The 18,519-nt window shown below is 30.4% G+C and overlaps 1 protein-coding gene across 4 annotated transcripts in view; it reads left to right on the plus strand.

Moving 5' to 3' along the window:
* Window positions 1–18,519, plus strand: part of LOC106680181 (myosin light chain kinase, smooth muscle) — a 346,841-nt gene that overhangs the window by 157,030 nt on the left and 171,292 nt on the right. For all 4 annotated transcript variants that reach the window (XM_067045717.1, XM_024359903.2, XM_014419703.2 and 1 more), the window contains exon 9: window positions 2,961–3,132. In XM_067045717.1, coding sequence (XP_066901818.1) covers window positions 2,961–3,132 — 172 coding nt within the window. The remainder of the gene's footprint in view (window positions 1–2,960; window positions 3,133–18,519) is intronic.

Here is an 18,519-nt window from a genome sequence, read left to right on the forward strand (position 1 = left end):
AGATGAACATAATCAAACTATCTGTATGAAAAATAAATAAATAAAATAACATAATGATAAAATAATATATACAATATTTACACAATCGAACTGAGGATCCCTGAGCCCACTATATCCCCCATGTGTGAGGGGCAGAGCAGAGCTCAAGAGATCCCAGCACATCCCTCTCGCCCCATCACTGGTAATGAGCCAGTGGAGGCTGAACAAGTGCGCTAAAGCCGCAAACGCTCAATTACTGTCCCTAACCATAAAAAACGCCTCATCTCAGAATCCATTCAAATCAATTTAACACAGATATCCGTCAATCATAAAGTTGATAAAAACTGTTTTATATTTTACTACCTATGCTTTTCTTTTATTTATATATGTTTTACCTGAACTTTATATTCAAATGTTATCTGCAACATATACTTACATTAATTTAATATACACACTTTTGTATATCAATTTATTTTATATATTTTATTTTATTCACCATTTTATATTTATTATATCCATTCTTTCAATTTTATTTCTTCTTTTTTTGTAGTGATTCCCCCCCCCCTTCCAACCCATTATGTATGTTGTCATTTAATGTTTTCTTTTTTTATTTTATTTTATTCGCTAATACTTTACTTTACTCTAACATTAATTTCAAATGTAACGTATTTTAACCGCCGACCCTCGCCGCTTTGACTCTTTCCTGTCAAATATTCATTTCCCTGCTCGCTTGCCATTTGTAAGGTATGCTATGAGGTAAGATAGGAATTTCTTGTTTAGTATTTTCCTTTATTCTTTATTTCACCCTTATTCCTTTTTCCCATCGTTTATTGTGCACTGTATTTTTAGACTTCATCTTTTGTTATTTCTGTTCATCAATTGTTTAAAACCTTTTGTTATTCTTATTTAATTTTACGTTTCCTTGTACATCTTTTTTAATTTTTAATTTACATTATTTATTTATTTTTACCTTATTTAAGTGTTTGTATATTTTTTTAGCCCTAAAAAAACTGTACAATGTGGGGCGAAATGTCGGCTCATATTAAATAGTTAGACTATTTGAGTTTTTTTCTTGTTATTGTATCACTTGAAAACGTCTTCATATGTAATAAATAATATAGAATAAAAAAATTAAGAGAAATGAGGTTTTTCCTTTTTCACTATTCTGGAGAATATGTTTTTTTTTTTTTTTAGGGAATGAAGAGATTTTAGAGATTTTCTTTATCACGTATCTACTTTCTCACAAAGTTATTTATATTAAACTAGTAAACATTTAATTTCAATTTAGAATTTTTACTTATTTGATTGTAATTGCTAATGTTTGTGTTTTATTTTCATGATAATTGGAAAGTTTATAAAAATGTCTTTTCTTGTTATAGTAAAATATATTATCATTATTGGAATAAATTAACACGTTTCAACTTTCTTTAATTATTGAAAAAAAAATATTTTTTTTTTTTTCAAACAACTTTTAATAACTTTTATTGTGTCTAACCCCCGAAGCACAAAAAAATTATTTTACCGTATTCTGAAAAGCTTCGGTATTTATATCCTCTTAATGAATGGAAAAAACTACACTGTGCTCAGTTTCGTTCCCATCTTGTTATTTAATCTGAAGTCAATCAGATTCTTGAATTTAGAGTAACTGGCTCCTTGAAAATAAAAAACAACTTAAAAATCAGTGTATTTTCCACATTTGTTTTCTCTGATCACGTAAGAATAAGTTTCTTTTGAGCTGTTTGCTTTAATCATAATATCTTAATTCATTAGGAAGAAGATAAATTGGAAAGAATAAATTGAAATGGTTGATTATTTGTGTTCACTTTCTGTTGTAATACTACACCGTAAACAAGAACGCGTTTTTCAACATTACTCATTTCATCTTTGGACTTCCCCACGATAATAATGGTAGATTGAATTAGTTTTAAATTTTCACATTAACGACTTTAGTTATTGGCAATAATATATTAATAACATTGTACATTTCTATTTTCACCTAGACGTTAGCCTCCTCAAATAGACTAAACGAAATGCACTTTATATTAATAAATAATAACTTATTATTATTATATATAAATAAAGTCCTAAGAATCGCAGTTAATGCTCCTTGGTTCATAAGAAATAGCCAATTGCATCGCGAATTACAAATGAAGTCAATAGATGATTATATCAAAAAACAGTTCATGAAGTTCCACTCCCAGTTGCCGACAGTTAAAGGAGTAGTGACCTACAACCTGGGAAACCCAACCTCAACCCGAAGAATGAAGCCCGGACTGCTGCAGGACATTCTGTTATAAATTTTAATAGATATAAAATTAATTCAGTCACACTACCTCTATTTTATTTATTATTATTACGCATTCTATTTATTTATTTTTGTTTTCCTCTTTTCTTCTCTCGTCCCTTTTTCAAATTAACTTGTTTCTTTCTACTATTAGAGGACAATTGTTTGTTTTATTTAAGTGTACCAATATCGTTATTTTTTGTTATTAATTTTACTTTCCTCTTTTATTAAGAAGCATTATTCTATAATTATATCAAAATATGAGACATTTAAAAAATTGTACTGGCAGTACTAATTGATAGCTTAGTTGATACAGCAATTACTTCTTATGCTGTATGCACCTAGATTTAGTACGGTCCATATGTCAGGAGGAGATCGGACGCTTCTTAGATCCAATTAACACAAAACTAAATACTTGACATAAGTCAGAGGATAAATTAGGTAGTTGGAGTAATGGCCACTCTATCTTCCAGCAATCCTGTCAGTTCAAAAATAAGACATTACAATTAATGCCTGTATAATATATAATACAGTTAATCCGATAGTTAGGGCCTGTATAAGTATAATCCGATAATTAAATGGAGAGAATTATACTTAGACGATTTATTACTTAATAATAATCTCGTTATATTTATGTCATTATGTACGGTAGTAATCACTATTACATTTTTAAACTAATTAATATTTTCTGTTGCAGATTTCGCGATATAGCAGAGACCAAGGCGAATTCCGCGAACGTCGATCAGGTGCTGAGTGCAGCCTCGAGATCAGACAAGCTAAGTTTACTTACACCGGCAAGTACACAGCCTTAGCTTCCAACATCCATGGCCAGGCCACTGCCGTCAGCACGGTTCAGATCTTCGCCACCGGTGAGTCGCTTGGATATGTTACTAGCATAGTTCGAACACTCAGCTTCGTCCAACATTCTAACATTGAAAGCCTACCGTTGTTGGATAATCATACATTGTAGGAAAACATTGTTTTAAACTATAATCTGTTGTAGACCGAAAGCTATTATCATCGATTAGTGAGTGACTTCGCTAACAAGTATTTAAGATCTAAAAAGTCTCAGACTGACGAACTATTCATTCTTGTCACAACCCCACTTAAGAAGTCTAATGTGTGCCAAGATTGGAAATTGGTTCGTTACTTAATTACCAAAGCACAAACCAATAGTTAAGGTAGGATATATAGACACAACGAATGGCAAATGACACGGGCTTTTTAGAATAGGAGTACGAAGATGTCAGAACAGACTGACGGTACCATCATTTGAATTTGAAAGGAGGTGATGAGTTAGAAAGATAAAAGGTTGGCATGACCATATTGTTATTATTAATACTGTTTTAAAAATATCCGCTTCTTATATTATGGTTCGGGGACGTGAGGGCCGTGCGGGTTGGGGCGCAGGCCCCAGTGCGCTCGGTTCGGAACGTTGTGGGTTCGATTCCCACCTGGGGCAGTTAAACATTCATTTGTCGGCGGCCCCGAAGAATGAATCTTGACACTCCCACCTTGGTTAGTACGCGGCGGCAACTCAGGTAGCCGCCAGGGGTTGACAAAAAGGATCACTAGGCCCACTTGCCAGACTTGTTCCCCACCAAATACCAGTACCAGTACCACTATTATTGTCAGCCTTGAATAAGGTTCGGTTATTATAAAACTATGTTATTTTAATTTTAACTTCAAAAATAGGTTCGAAATTCCAAACTAAAATCAGAAACAACTGTTCTTATATTTAAAACAATCCTCAGGCCACTGCTAATGTACGGCTGTGAAGTCTGGGGAGCGGCATCCTTCACGAAAAGGAAAAAACTACAATATTTTCAAAATAAAGTCATAAGAATCGCAGTTAATGCACCTTGGTTCATAAGAAATAGCCAATTGCATCGCGAATTACAAATGGGGTCAATAAAGGATTATATCAAAAAACGGTTCATGAAGTTCCACTCCCAGTTGCCGACAGTTAAAGGAGCAGTGACCTACAACCTGGGAAACCCAACCTCAACCCGAAGACTGAAGCTACTAAGCACACTACCTCTATTTACTTATAACTATTATTCATTTTATTTATCCATTTTTTTTTCTCTTTTCTTCCCTCTTCCCGTTTTCTAATTAACTTGCTTCTTTTTACAATTAGAAGGCAATTGTTTGTATTATTTAAGTGTACAAATATCATTATTTTTTGTTATTAATTTTACTTTCCTGTTTTATTAAGAAGCATTATTCTTATCTATTTTTTTATTATTATTTTTTTCGTTTAATAAGAACATTGTATATAGTTAGGGGTGTCATTTGTATGACTATACCCCCTCATAATCAACTGTTAAAAAATATATATAATATAAGTTATATCAACCTTATATGCCCGCCAGGCCGAACTGGTATACAAATAAAATAATAAAAAAAAAAGATAGGTTAATATCTGAACTTTTATTCATATTTCCACCACTTGTCCGCGTGGATCATAAATATTAATCAGTGGTCATGACTAGATTTGGGAGCGATGATAACGAACAATAACAGGTTTGTTCAATGACAACAATCAGACCTCAAACGAACAGCTCAAACAAACATCAAGTTTCCATCTGCCAATTATCTGCTATTTGTTCGGGACATCTAGATAGGAGTAATTGTCTCACTGGACGAAATTGGAAAAAATAGATCAATTGTCTATCACCTCTATATCGAGCGTCAGGAGATAGCATATGATTACCGTGCAAATATAGGCATCGGCCTTCGTATGCTCCAATTTGAGTTCAGCCGAGTGCAAAGAAACCACGAACTAATTATGTTAAATAAGGACGTTGTTTTAGTCAACGAGATAATTTTAGATTCTTCATTCTAAAAAAGGAGTTAGTTCTTCTATCAAATGAATCATAGCAAATCGTCGACATAGAAAATACTTATTCTTATTTTGAAAATTAAAATAAAATGTTAGTGACACTAGTAAATATTTTAAGGAGTAATACACATTACTTTTAGTACACCTTAATTAGTAAGCCGGGAAGAAAAAGGGCAGTTATTTCACCCCAATTTTAGATTACTTTAATGAAAACTATGTATAATTACTAGTCAAAACTGATGAGTCTGCCAAGTATAGGTAGGGGGAATAAAAAATGACGGCTGTTTCAAAACCTTAAAAAACATTAATTTTTCATTCGGAGCTCTATATCTTAAAAATTACCAACAACAGTAGGAAGTCTAAAAGAACAATATTTAAAGAAGAGTAAATTTGCTGAAATATGAGCTCTAATAGAGCTATTTACGTCCAATAGTTCTCGAAATAAAGCTTTTTAAAAAGTAACGTTTCAACTCAAAGATTAGTAGTTAGTTAATTTATTTTGAGAAATCTATATCTCAGGAACTATGTGACGTACAGATGTCTATTAGCACTCAAATTAAAGCTAGTTTAACGTACTATAAAGTAGTATATGAATTTTACCTTCGAAAGAATAGTAGTTTTCATGATATTTGCTAAAATAAATTGATTTATAGTTGTTCGGACAATAAGTTTGAGTTTTGAAAAACTTTATTTCAGAAACCATAGGACGTAAAGATGTCTGTCATCACTCAAATTAAAGCTAGGTAAATTTACTATAAAATAGTTCATATCGTTTATCTTTGTTGGAGTAGTAGTTTTTATGACATTTGACAAAATAAATTTACCAACAGTTAATTTCTAGTTGTTGGTATAAAATATTGGATTTTTGAAAAAATATAACTCTAGATCCACAAAACGCACATATGTCTGTCAGCACTGAAAATAAAGGAACTTTATCTTACTATAAAGTAATTTATGACACTTATCTTCATAGGGATAGTAGTTTTTTCTTATATTATATAGTTTTTTTATATTCGCATATGAATATAAATTTGACAAATAAAAATTTGTCCTAACAACTATAAATCAATTTATTTTAGCAAATATCATGAAAACTCCTACTCCTACGACGATAAACGTATTAAACTGCTTCATAGCCCATTAAACTAGCTTTAATTTGAGTGTTAACACACAGCTGTACGTCAAATGGTTTTTGAGATATAGATTTTTCAAAATACTGATCTTTCAGTACGTCCTCTCCAACATTTTTATGAAATATTGCTTTTTAAAAAGCTATATCTCGGGTACGATTGAACGTAAATAGCTCTATTAGGGTTTACAGTTTAGCATTTTTATTCTACTGTAAATGATGTTCTCTTAGATTTTCTATTGTTGTTGGTAGTTTTAAAGATAAGAGCTCCGAATGAAAAATTAATTATTTTTAACGTCTTTAAAAAGCCACTATTTTTTATTCCCCTTATGTATACTTGGTAGACTCATCAATTTTGACAAGTAATTATACACAGTTTTCATTACAGTAATAAAAAATTGGGGTGAAATAACTGACTTTTTTCTCCTCTTGGGCTCTTGTAATATTTTATAGAAGCTTATTAACAATATTCCTATTTACTAAGCTAGAAAAGATGGGCTTAGATAATTCCAGGCTACAGATTCTTTTCGTTGAGCTGATTCCCAATTATTAACTGTGTTGGATCGATTCATTTGAACGATACGTAGAACATGTATCGTATACATCATGTATGAATATGTATGTATACATCATCATATATATATTTATTTCTGAATACACTGTATATTATTATTGAATGTTTATCGATGTATTGAACAATTTTATTGAACTGATTTAATTGATTCTCTGTAAATAATTTTTTTTTAACTATAAATAAACTTTAATTGAAAATAAAAAAAAATCCTTAGTTTTAGATTTTTTTAGTTTGTTACTTATATATTTTTTCTGCCTTTAAGAATTCTGGCGAATGAATTATTGGATCGATGGTTTTATTATTTTTTTGTTTTTAATGGTATAAAGATCTTTTCGGGCTCACAAAGTATTACAACTAAAAGCGGATTAGGATCGTTGCATAGAAACTTAAATAAATAATACTGAAAGCAAGGCTGTCAAGAATTACATTCGACTGACTTCCAAACGTTACGCCACGACCTCTATGCGACCTTGCCGTTAATGAATGATATGTCAGGGATTTTTTAATTTACGTAAATATATCTCGTGCCTGTCTTCATTTTACAAAGTAAATTAAATGTTTTAAAATATGAGTTTAGCATTGAAGAAATAGCGTGAGTGCAACGTTATAATTAATAATAACATCAACAAAAAAAACTTCAACTAAAGATAGATTCCTGTTCAATTGAGTCGCTTAATAAATGAAATTTGTTTTAAGGAATATATACTTATTGTTTTCATCTGGTAATGATAAATTTATCTTTGCACACATACCTATAATTTTAACGTTCTATGGTGTACGTTCCACAAAAACAAAAAATCGAGGTTTTTAGTCTAAAAGAGCTCTCTGCTCTAGCCCTAAGACGTGAGGATAGAGTGGGATTCTCAGGTCGATAGTGTAAATATTGTACATAAGATTGTAAATATGACTGAAGATTATTTATATTATTATTTTATTTTGTTATGTATATAGTTTGATTATGTTCATTTTTTTTATCCTTCTGTGTGTATATATTTAGAGAGACATTTTATTTATTTTTATTCTTAAGTTATGTTAGTATGAATTCGATCAGTCATCTCTATTACCTATTGTCCAACAACATAGTGTCAGATTGTAATATCAATCAATAAAGTTTTGAATTAAAAAAAAAGAGGTTTTTATCACAAAAAAAAGAGAATTATTTATCACTTTCGAATGCTAGTGCATTCGTAAGTGATAAATAATTCTTTCATTTTACGCTAGGTTTTAAAAAATCTTTTTTCTAAATTTCTCTATTTTATATCTATGATTTATACCAACATTTCATGTTTATTTTTCTAATTCATCAAAGCTTTTCTTGTCTTTAGAGCGGTTACACCAGATTGTTAGAATATTTGATCATTCACCAAAATAATGGTACCATCTATATTCTCTTTCTCAAAAATAAGGTTTAGTACTTTATAGAACTAAGATGTATTCCACTCTACCAGTCCCCCTGCTTGGTTGGCTGGTCTCTTAAATTGAGCAATTTGGCGGACAGGTTACGAACGTATTTAACTTAACCCACTTTATCAACTCGCGTTAATTAGTCCAATTAAGCTTGGACATGGTACTTATGAGCAAAGGTTTTCCTCGGCCATAATACTTGGTCAATATGACGAGAAGGGGGCGGAGGAGTTATCCAATAGAGCCGAAATCCAACCTCGGACTCCGCTGTACATATATGGTATGAATGAATACGACGCCAGTGGCAGAAAGTAGATAACACTCGAAGCTGATGCTTGCTGCAGATAGGATAGGGCCTCTGCTATTAGCCATATGTTAACCCGCTTTGTCACTTTCTCGCTGTTGTAACTAGCTGCTCCTGCTTGGCTTATGTGGATTCAATCATCCGTATATCTGTTCCTTAAAGCAAAATAATTAAATTAAAAATTTAGAATTTTTTTAAAAATATTTATTGAGATTTACAACTATGCATAGTAATACATTTAGTAAATTTGCTGTATGTTTATAATGGAGTGATGCACGTGTAGAGAAACTACCTATTGGAAGCACTCTAATAACATTTGTACATTAGGTCTCGAGGCCATTTTCTTTTCAGGCGCCTCGGAGGATTGTCAGGAATGGATCAGGAAGCAAGGTTAGAAAATAGTGGGTTTCGGTGTTTAGGGAGTTTCTAATGGAAGGAATGATATCTGGTTCGGGCTACATATGAAACATTAAGGTCTTTATTTACAATTTTATTTGGAATAAAGTAAGCAGCATTGAGAATTTTGGATTGTAAAAATTGGATACGAGAGGAATTCGAAGGTTTAGTGGAGCCCTAAAGATCGACTCCGTGTGTCTAGATAGGCCTTATAGTTGTTTGGATTAGTCTGTTGTAATGAATTGGAAGTTTAGACCTATCTAGTAAGTGCTGTAATAGTAAAAATCGACGTGCAGTTTCGTATCTTTTCAGTCTTGTGTGAGGATTCCAAGTATTATAGTAGATTATTACATAGATTACAATTAGGTAGCGGATCTGTTCTACAGGAGTAGGAGTAACATTATTAAAGTATATTGTAGGGCAGTCGGCAGGTTTACGAAGAAGAGTAAAGGATTTGTTGGGATTTATTTTTATCCTCTAATTTCGGCACCATTTTTCGTGGGTTGAGATATGGGATGCAATCAAAGGGTTATTATTAACTGCAAGCACACATCAGCTAGGGAAAAAAATCTGAAAAAAAAATGAGATAGGTTTTAAGAAAAGTGGATGTACATAAGATGTCCAAAAAAAAACATTATAGTTATAAGCCTTTCTAAGACCATTATTCACTTTTGCGTAAAATAAATTTTCAACACTGACATTACATAAAAAGTTAAAAATCTCTAGAAATAAAAATTGTTTTAAGTTATTAGATATAATATTTCATTACTTAATCTGTTTGTTTAAATAAATTGTCGATTTTATTTTATTCGAGAAACTGGAGAGATTGACTGTCATGCTTTTTTCTTATAATTCTTTATTTATATTTACATCTATATCTATAAAAAAAAATACATCTAGTGCACGTGATGTGAGTAATATTACAAGAGCCATGATACAGTATTGAGGGGAATTTTCCCATTGATAAAACTACAACTACATTTCTAGGGGAGAAGATCTCGATATCATCTTCTTTCCAGATGCCTTGGAGGGCATTAGCAACACGTGGGTTTGGGTGGTTGGAAAATTTGGAAGATTGATAAAATAAAGACGAAAATATTTTAAATAAAAAACTAAAAGTATAATGAATTAAGAAATAGTTAATTGAAAAGAATAGGTAGCAATGATGTAGATGTAATGAAGTATCTATATCCGATAACTAACAAAGATCAAAATAAAAACTTGATCACACAACTCTAACTTATCACAACAAACACAAATTATAAATATTACAACATATTCATTAAACATGAAGTTGGCTATTTACGTTTAGTAGTTTTTCCATCCGTATCTTTCTTTATGTTAATGCTTATTTCGTCAGTCACAAGTCAGTTTTATATGATTGTTATTAAGATTTCTAAATGCGTTAGCTTTCCAACTGTATCTTATAGATAGTGTTATAGATGATATCTATCTTATTTTCAGATTTTTTTTTTTCTGCTCTTTATTTTTCTGGATATTAAACGAAATCGAGATATCGTGAAACTGTAATGAACAATAATCTATTAAAAAATATACTGAAACATAATTTATTTTTGTAAAAATTAAAAAACCTAAAACCATATATTGTTTTATTAATTAAACTATTCACCTTGATTTGTACTTCATACTCTTATTTTTACATTTTAACTGAAGAGTTGTCATCCAATATGCCAAGCACAGAGTCATGATCGACAGATTCTTGATGAAACACAAGATTTTCTGAAATATCCTGTCTTGTTAAAACACATTCCCAAAACTTGTTACAGAAATGGAAAATATTTCACACGTTGTACAAGTATTGAAAAATAAAAAGTTTGTTTTGAATATCTACTCAATTTATCAATAAAGCCAGGAGTTTGATGATTAATTTAAACATTAAAATTCCAGCCAACGCTCACACTTATCAAACACTTAACAGAATTAATCAGTATTTACAACAGCTCAGAAGCAAATGAAAAAAAAAATCAGAAAATTCGATACAGTCGAAAGACTGTAATATTCTGGACACTCGGTCAAACTGGACAGTATTTCTGAGAAAATTGCCCTTGCATTTCACAGTTAGATTAGTGAAAGCAAAAAATGTATTTTATTATACAGCTTGGAAAACATTATTGCTAACGATAATCTTTTGGCATATATTTTTTATTTCTCGTTTAACATTCCATTTTTTTAATCGTAGTCACCTGAAATTTATTACTGAATATTACTCTATGACCGTTGAAAGGTTTGGTACTAAAACAGAAATGAAGATTGTACTGATAAGCACTTCATTTAAAATAACTTGAAGTCGTCGTAAAATATTTTTAAAAAAATAAGGTTTATTAGACACTTGAATATTCTGTTTAACTCCGTAATACCGGATTAGGCAAATCGTTTCCTTTTTCAGAAGTCAGTGCGTTTCTGACATTTAGCTAAATGATAACTAGGGAAAGGATTTCTATGTGCTAAAAAATCCAAAATATGTGCTAATAAATTGTCAAATATTTTAAAAAATATGTATTTATAAATTATGTATTATTAAACAATATAAATTACTAATTAATTAGTAATTTTATAACTTAAAAAAGTTACAGAAATAAGTATTTATTGTATATTATATGAATAATATTTTAAAGAAATTGTGTTAAAATATGTACAAAAAAATGTACTTAGAGGAAACATAGCTGTTCAATAACAAGACATTAGTAATTGTAATTAAACTAGGGAAGTGAAACAAGACTAAGATGAGAAAGGGAGAGGGGAAACCGAGAAATGGATTGAGGAGTAAACAAACAAATTCTAGGAAAATGCTACAGGAATAAGACCCTTGCTCTTCTTAATTGATTCTGAGAAATTCTCGATGTAATTCTGTGTGAAAATTGATTATTATCACTGCTTTTAATTTTTGCTCAAAGATGAAAATATAGAATTGATTCTTTACTTAAAAATGTATTTACAATTGAACAAATAATTTAAGGAAATATGTGATTCAGGACAAAATATCTTAACATATGTAAAAAATAACAAATATTTCAGAAAATATGTGATTTACAACAAAATATGTAAAAAAGCCCAAATATTTAAAAATATGTGAAATAAAAATGGCTTCTTTTGGCCAGAAATGTCTTGAAACATCTTTAGTTAGTAAGGAATCGAAGATATCATGGTCAGGTAAAAATATGTGAAAACATAAAAATCCTATCCCTAATGATAACCATAACTTTTTTACCTTAGTAGTACCTAAATTGTAAATGAGATGTATTAAACTGTTAGTGTTTAGTGTATTCTGGTAATGGCTGTAGTATTTGTAATCGAGAGAGTTTTTTTTTATTATTATTTTTTATTTTAGTTTCTTTATTTTTTTTAGGTATGAGATCATTCATCACTATTACCTATTGCCTCCAACTGTGTGAGATTGTAATATCTATCAATAAATAAATCTATCAGTATTTATAATCGAAGAACTGATTGATTTTGCAATATTCTTCAAGCATTTTTTGTAAAAAGCTTGTCAAAATTATATTTTATTAAGCACAGAAATATATGGTATATTATTAAGGGGCTTTGAGTATTATTATTGGTATTGTTCATCTTCATTCTTGCGTTACCTATCTATTCATAAATGAAGTAATAAGGCTGGAGGTTATGTAGATTGACTACATAAATTATATAAATTACTAACATAATTTATAAACATACTATATAAATTATATGTGCTCTGAACAGAGTGTTGAGATATAAATATTAAAAGAGTAGGAACTAGAACTACCTTAAAAATATCTGTGACTTTCACATATTTTGTATTTCTACTTGACATATATAGTTAATATTTGGTTTCTTCATAATTATTTTAAATAATAAAGTTAATACTGTACTATAATATGACATATTAAATTTTATTTATACGTCTCCTTTCTAGAAGAAATATGATTCAGGATTCTATTTCCTTAAGTGTTCAATGAAAGCCATCCTTTTTTAACTTATTAATAACATTAACTGATTTTGTTGGTAAGCTATATTTATAAGTCTATAATGAAATCAATAAAATATAAAAAATATAGCTACGATTAATAAGCTATAAACTGCATTTTTTATTATTATTCGCATAAAGTAATGATCTTGAAATGTTATTACGTACATCTGGAGCATTCTAAACCTATAATTATAAAATATTTTACTACACACGATAACCTTATCGTCACTGTCTGTTTTATTAGTGATTTAAATCCTTTTTTATTATTTTGCCCCCTTACATTTTATCCCCCTTTTTTACGTTCCTATATCTGAACTATCAGAAATACTTATTTTGCTTTAATACGTACAGAGTTTTATGGTATTCTGCTGGAGCAGGTAATATATATTTTCAGATAGCTCAGTTATTAAACATTTCAAGAACAGAGATTTGAGGAGGTAATCGTTATTTGGGTAGTCACCTCATTGAGTGCGGGAAATATGGTTTTTAAAAGAAATGTGGGAAAATTTGGAAAAATATTAAAATAAAATTCATTAAATTAATTGTTTATTATTTGTTAAATTTTAATGTTCTTACCCCTCAAGATTAAAAAAAAAACAGATTTACGAATTTACAAATTACAAAAAAAAAAAAAATAAGCAAAGTTACCAGCATCAAGAGTTGCTGAAAAATTGTAGGTTTTCATGTAAAATATATCATATATCAAATGTTCGTTCTTAAAAAATTGGACAGAATTTCAAGCAAACTTACTAAAAAACTTCATTGATACCTCACAAAACATGAGTAAAAAAATTAATACGCAATGTCTGGCCCAATAATTGTGCGATTAATGATTTTTCATTCCATTCAAAACTTCAAAAAGAAAAAAGTTATTCCCAAGTATGTTTAATTTACATCATAATTTTCCTTCAACTGAAAAAATCGAGGATTTCAACAGGTTTAACCTGTTCCTGCATCTTTTTATACAATTTAGAGACCGATTTTTTTAAAAACCTAGCCTTATTGCAAATGTATCACATTAGGCTTACCACCATTAATTATTTCAACTTTATAGTCTCTGATATTTTTGAAATCCACTGATTATGGATATAGATATTTTAAAGTACATATTTTATTTATTTATTCTTACGTTTTCGTGTTTTGTTTTTATTCTTTATATATTATTTTTTTGTATTTCGTATAATTTTATAATTTATATGTCTGTAAATAATTTTGTTATAATGCTTTTTAAAACGTGTAAGCACAATTTATATAAAATTTACATATGTCCTAATTTTAAATAAACAAGGATACGTCGTATGAAGCGATGAGGGAGTACAAAGATCGATAGGTGGGTTTTATGATGTTCAAGAATTATATAGAAGATATCCGTGTAGTGATATGAATGGGTCAGGAGATTCCAAAGGATATTATGAAGCAATCAATCAGTCACCTTCATTTCTTTTCACGTATTCCTCCAAATATTTGGCTACCTAGATCAAAAAGGACGTACAAAGTGTCAGCTTTGTAAATGTTTAAGGATAATGGATTTTTAGATAATATAGAAAACATAATTATTCCAGGAATCTATAGCAAACGTTATTAAGAGGGAAGCTAAGCTGGAAATAAAGGACATGACACTAAATGCAAGGAAAAGCAAGGTGATCGTAGCATCTTGGCCACTTGGGTCACATGGAAGGGCAATACTGGGCAAAGATTACAACAGACTTATCAATAAAGTTTAAAATCAATGGATGCTTTTTGAAGGCAGGCCTTGACATTGGAAAGAACTCTACAGTAAGGACCAGGTTTTGAAAGAATAAGGGAATGAAAATGAACTCCGGGAAGACCCTGCTAGGGATTTTGATCCTTGGCTAGCTTAAACCGAGACACCCTTAAGACGAAGGTATTAAGAAAAAAAAAAGAAGTACACTGTTCTAGGGATATTATCGAACAAACGTTATTATTACGATCAAAGGTGGACCCTAGGTGCTTAACGCTTTTTTAACGAAGGTTAAGATGTTATAAGGTTAATATGGATGTAGCATAGTTAGGTTTATACGGCTATTGTCAATCGGTTTAAAAAATAATTAGTATAAGGCTAAAAGAAAAAAAATGATAATATTAACTTAATGATATGATATGATAATAAGTTAATTTTTGTTCTTTATATGTTCTGATTTGCTGAATTATGTCACTCTGTTAAACATTATGATAGCTCTTGATTGATTAAAAATTATTTATGATCAAAGTTTAATAAATACATGATTTTGTTTGTTGGTTCTTCCCTTTTTCGCCTCCTTATATATTTCAATATTCTTTTGACAACTACAGCATGTTACCACCAGCATTACAAAGTACTTTAATTAATATTATAAAATCATTTTGAGGTCGCTGATATAATATATTACTTATATATCAAAAATCGGTTAAAATTCTTAGTAATTTAATAAATGGACATTAATTAAAAGGAGCTTTCAGTTGTATTAACCAAGAGAAACAGATTTAATCATATTCTTATTAAAAAAGGCAATCCCAACTCCTTACATTTGTAGTACCAATTTAGACTGTGAGTGAGTCAGACATATCTGGTTTAAAGCCCTAAAGCGGCACGTCTAGTCCTTGCAACACCTGTAGGTGATTCTATAATGGACGTTATATCTTGCTGTATTACAGCTCCTGTTTGAAATTTCTCAAAAAATAAGAGTGAAAATCGTTATTATATTTTATATAAGGAGGTGATATTACATTTTTCAATTTATAATATACTTTACGTAACAATTAGGGTTTGTGTTCTAGGCTTGTATGCATTGCATATTATTTCCAGTTCTGATTAGGAATTCTTGATTTTCTATAAGATTGTCCGTTCTGACTCGTGGTATTGGATGGTAGTCGTAAAACTAAATAAAAAAATTGTCAGCGCTGTCCGTAGCTCAGATGATTAGGCCTAGGTCTATAGTTCTATGATCTGCAGCCGGCGCCGGTTTGAATCCGGCCTGGGGGCTTTTTTAATTTTTTGGGGGGGAGACTTTTTGTCATCGACTCACTAAGCGGCGGTCACACAGAATAAAAAACATGACTCCCCACCATGATTAGAATAGGTTGGTCACCTGTAGATAACTAGGCAAACCTTCGCTGTGGATTGCCTTAAATAAAAAATAATTGCCGTAAAAAGTAATAAATGCTAAACGACCAGCTGTAGAGTTTACCTAGAATAAATTCTTCTATTCAAGCGGGTCACATTGACAACTCTATTTCAGGCACATCAGAAGATTATCTAGTAATTATTAAATATCCATTACCTAAAGTATTTTCCTCGGGCAGTCGGTGAGTGGGATTGTTTTTTTAACCAACAGAGGAAACGTGTGTGAGATGCCCGCAAACCGCTGCAGTGAGTTAGGTTCCCGACCCCGTGGGAAAACTGGAGGCTGAGAGAAGCTGGATTCCAGAAGGTAAGGCAGTCTGTCTTCCGTCCTCGCGTTGGCACCGCACAGAGCATTCTCTACCTTATAGGAACCTCAATGACCGCTACACCAGGGTGACAGCTTGGTAATGGAAGATTTTAGAATCTACCGGTTTCGGTTAGTTGAACTCTGCAGTATAAGGTTCAATAACTGCATTTTCATAGGATGGAAATGGCAATAATCATAAGCTATATCTCATGCCATGAAGTTAGTGGCATTGATTATTATTTGAGTTATTCGGTCGTAGAACAGGTCTCTTGGGTATATCAAATTTAGTTCTGCTGGACAATGGCCTCGAGGTCTTTGGTAGAAATAAAGAAATTTGAGACAAAGGATAATAAAGGAGAGTTTTAAAATAAAATTTACCTAACAGTTTTTTGAACTTAAGTTTTCTGTAAAACAGGATTCCTTACGGATAATTCCTTGTCCAGTACTGCGGTTAGGATCTGGAGGACATTTTGTAAATAATCTTTTTATTTAATTTCGTTAATTGACAGCTAGTTGAAGGATGTTTTATTATTTTACTAATAATCATTTTAAATTTGGGAACATTGTGTTGTTCATCAACAGTGTGTTATAACTTAGTGTCTCACTTACAAAATTTAAAGCAAATTAATAATTAAAAAAGTCTTTATTTATTTTTTTTTATTTTCTAAAAGTATACTGTATCAAGTTGAAAATGAGTTTAGAAATTCCTCTTGATAATAGCGAAGCTCTAATTGAAACCTTATTCAGGATAAAAAAAAGAAAAACAAAATCTTTATGTTTAAGAGAAGAGTTTTTTTATTATTGCCTTTTTCTAATCGTAATACCTCTTCTCTAACTTTCTTTAGAAATCAACATTACGTAATCTTCTCAAATTCCAATCAGATCAAATGATATATAGATTATATTTTTAACTTAATGGCTATAACATAAGCAATAATTTTATTTTCACTGTTATTGTGTCACAGAATAAAATTATCAATTATATATTATATTTTACATGAATAAACCTGCTAGTGCATGGCATTTTATGATATGAGATGAAAGAAATCAGCGAACCCCAGCATTACAAAACTTGTAATTCCAACCCATCATCCATCATAGTGACCTTACTGATATTAATTAATATAGTATATAGATGTCAATGCTCTCTATCTCGTTTTAATATAGATTCTAAACAGTAGTGTACCGAGACCACTTCCTCAAAAAATAAATAAAATTCGACATTTTTAATCTATAAAAGCCGATAGTGTTCATGTGTGATTAAAAATAAACAAATATATTTGTATCCAAAATAAGCATTATATAAATTATAAACTGTAAAATTTAACTAAATAAAGTTAAATTGTTAAATAATTGTATTTTAACCATGATCGTCACTCATGTTTACCACTGATCTGTATGCAATCAACTGATAGATGAATATTTTGCGGGTTTTTAATTGAATTACTGAATATGGACTCTAGAAAGTTATTATTGATCACCATGTGGTCTATGTAACGTTTAGACAACGTGAAATAATTTAAAACAATGTAAAAAAATATATTTTCTTTGCCCTTATGAGCAGCCCTTGGAAGCCCAGCGGACGACTAAGAGGTACAGAAATTGTACTTATAAATCGATTTATTAACAATAGTTCGATGTTACATGTGTAACATTGAACTGCTGCTCTAAACCTGTATTGCTAAAAATGAATAATTCAGCGAAAGGTGAAAATAAATAAATAAATATTTTCTTACATAAGAAAATTTTAAAAACTTTTAACATATGTATATAACATATGATATTGAAGGTGTATAAAAAAAATAAAAAAAGTAAAAATGTATATAGTTTAAAAAGTAAATCCGGTAATAAAAAAAATCGATGATAAAAATCCTTTTTTTTTATTTATTTAAGTGTTTCGACCACTCGGGCCATTTACACTTGATTTACAAATTCGATTACAATTGGCATGTTCATACAGTAGAAATACAAATACCATTGAAATTACAAGATGAGAAATTTACATACATACATGGCATACAATGTCAGTTGAAATTACAAAGTGGGAAATTTACAATCACAATTACCATTACATGTTAACAACTACAATTTACACTTCACAAATTTATTACTGTTGTTGAGTCTTCTCTGATCATTTCCTGTACACATGAAGAGAATCGGTGAGACTCCAGAGCAACCCAGTAAGAATGTGCCCAACAGC

Source organism: Halyomorpha halys, unplaced genomic scaffold, assembly GCF_000696795.3.
Source record: "Halyomorpha halys isolate HHAL.00 unplaced genomic scaffold, Hhal_1.1 Scaffold249.1, whole genome shotgun sequence".
Taxonomy (NCBI): domain Eukaryota; kingdom Metazoa; phylum Arthropoda; class Insecta; order Hemiptera; family Pentatomidae; genus Halyomorpha; species Halyomorpha halys.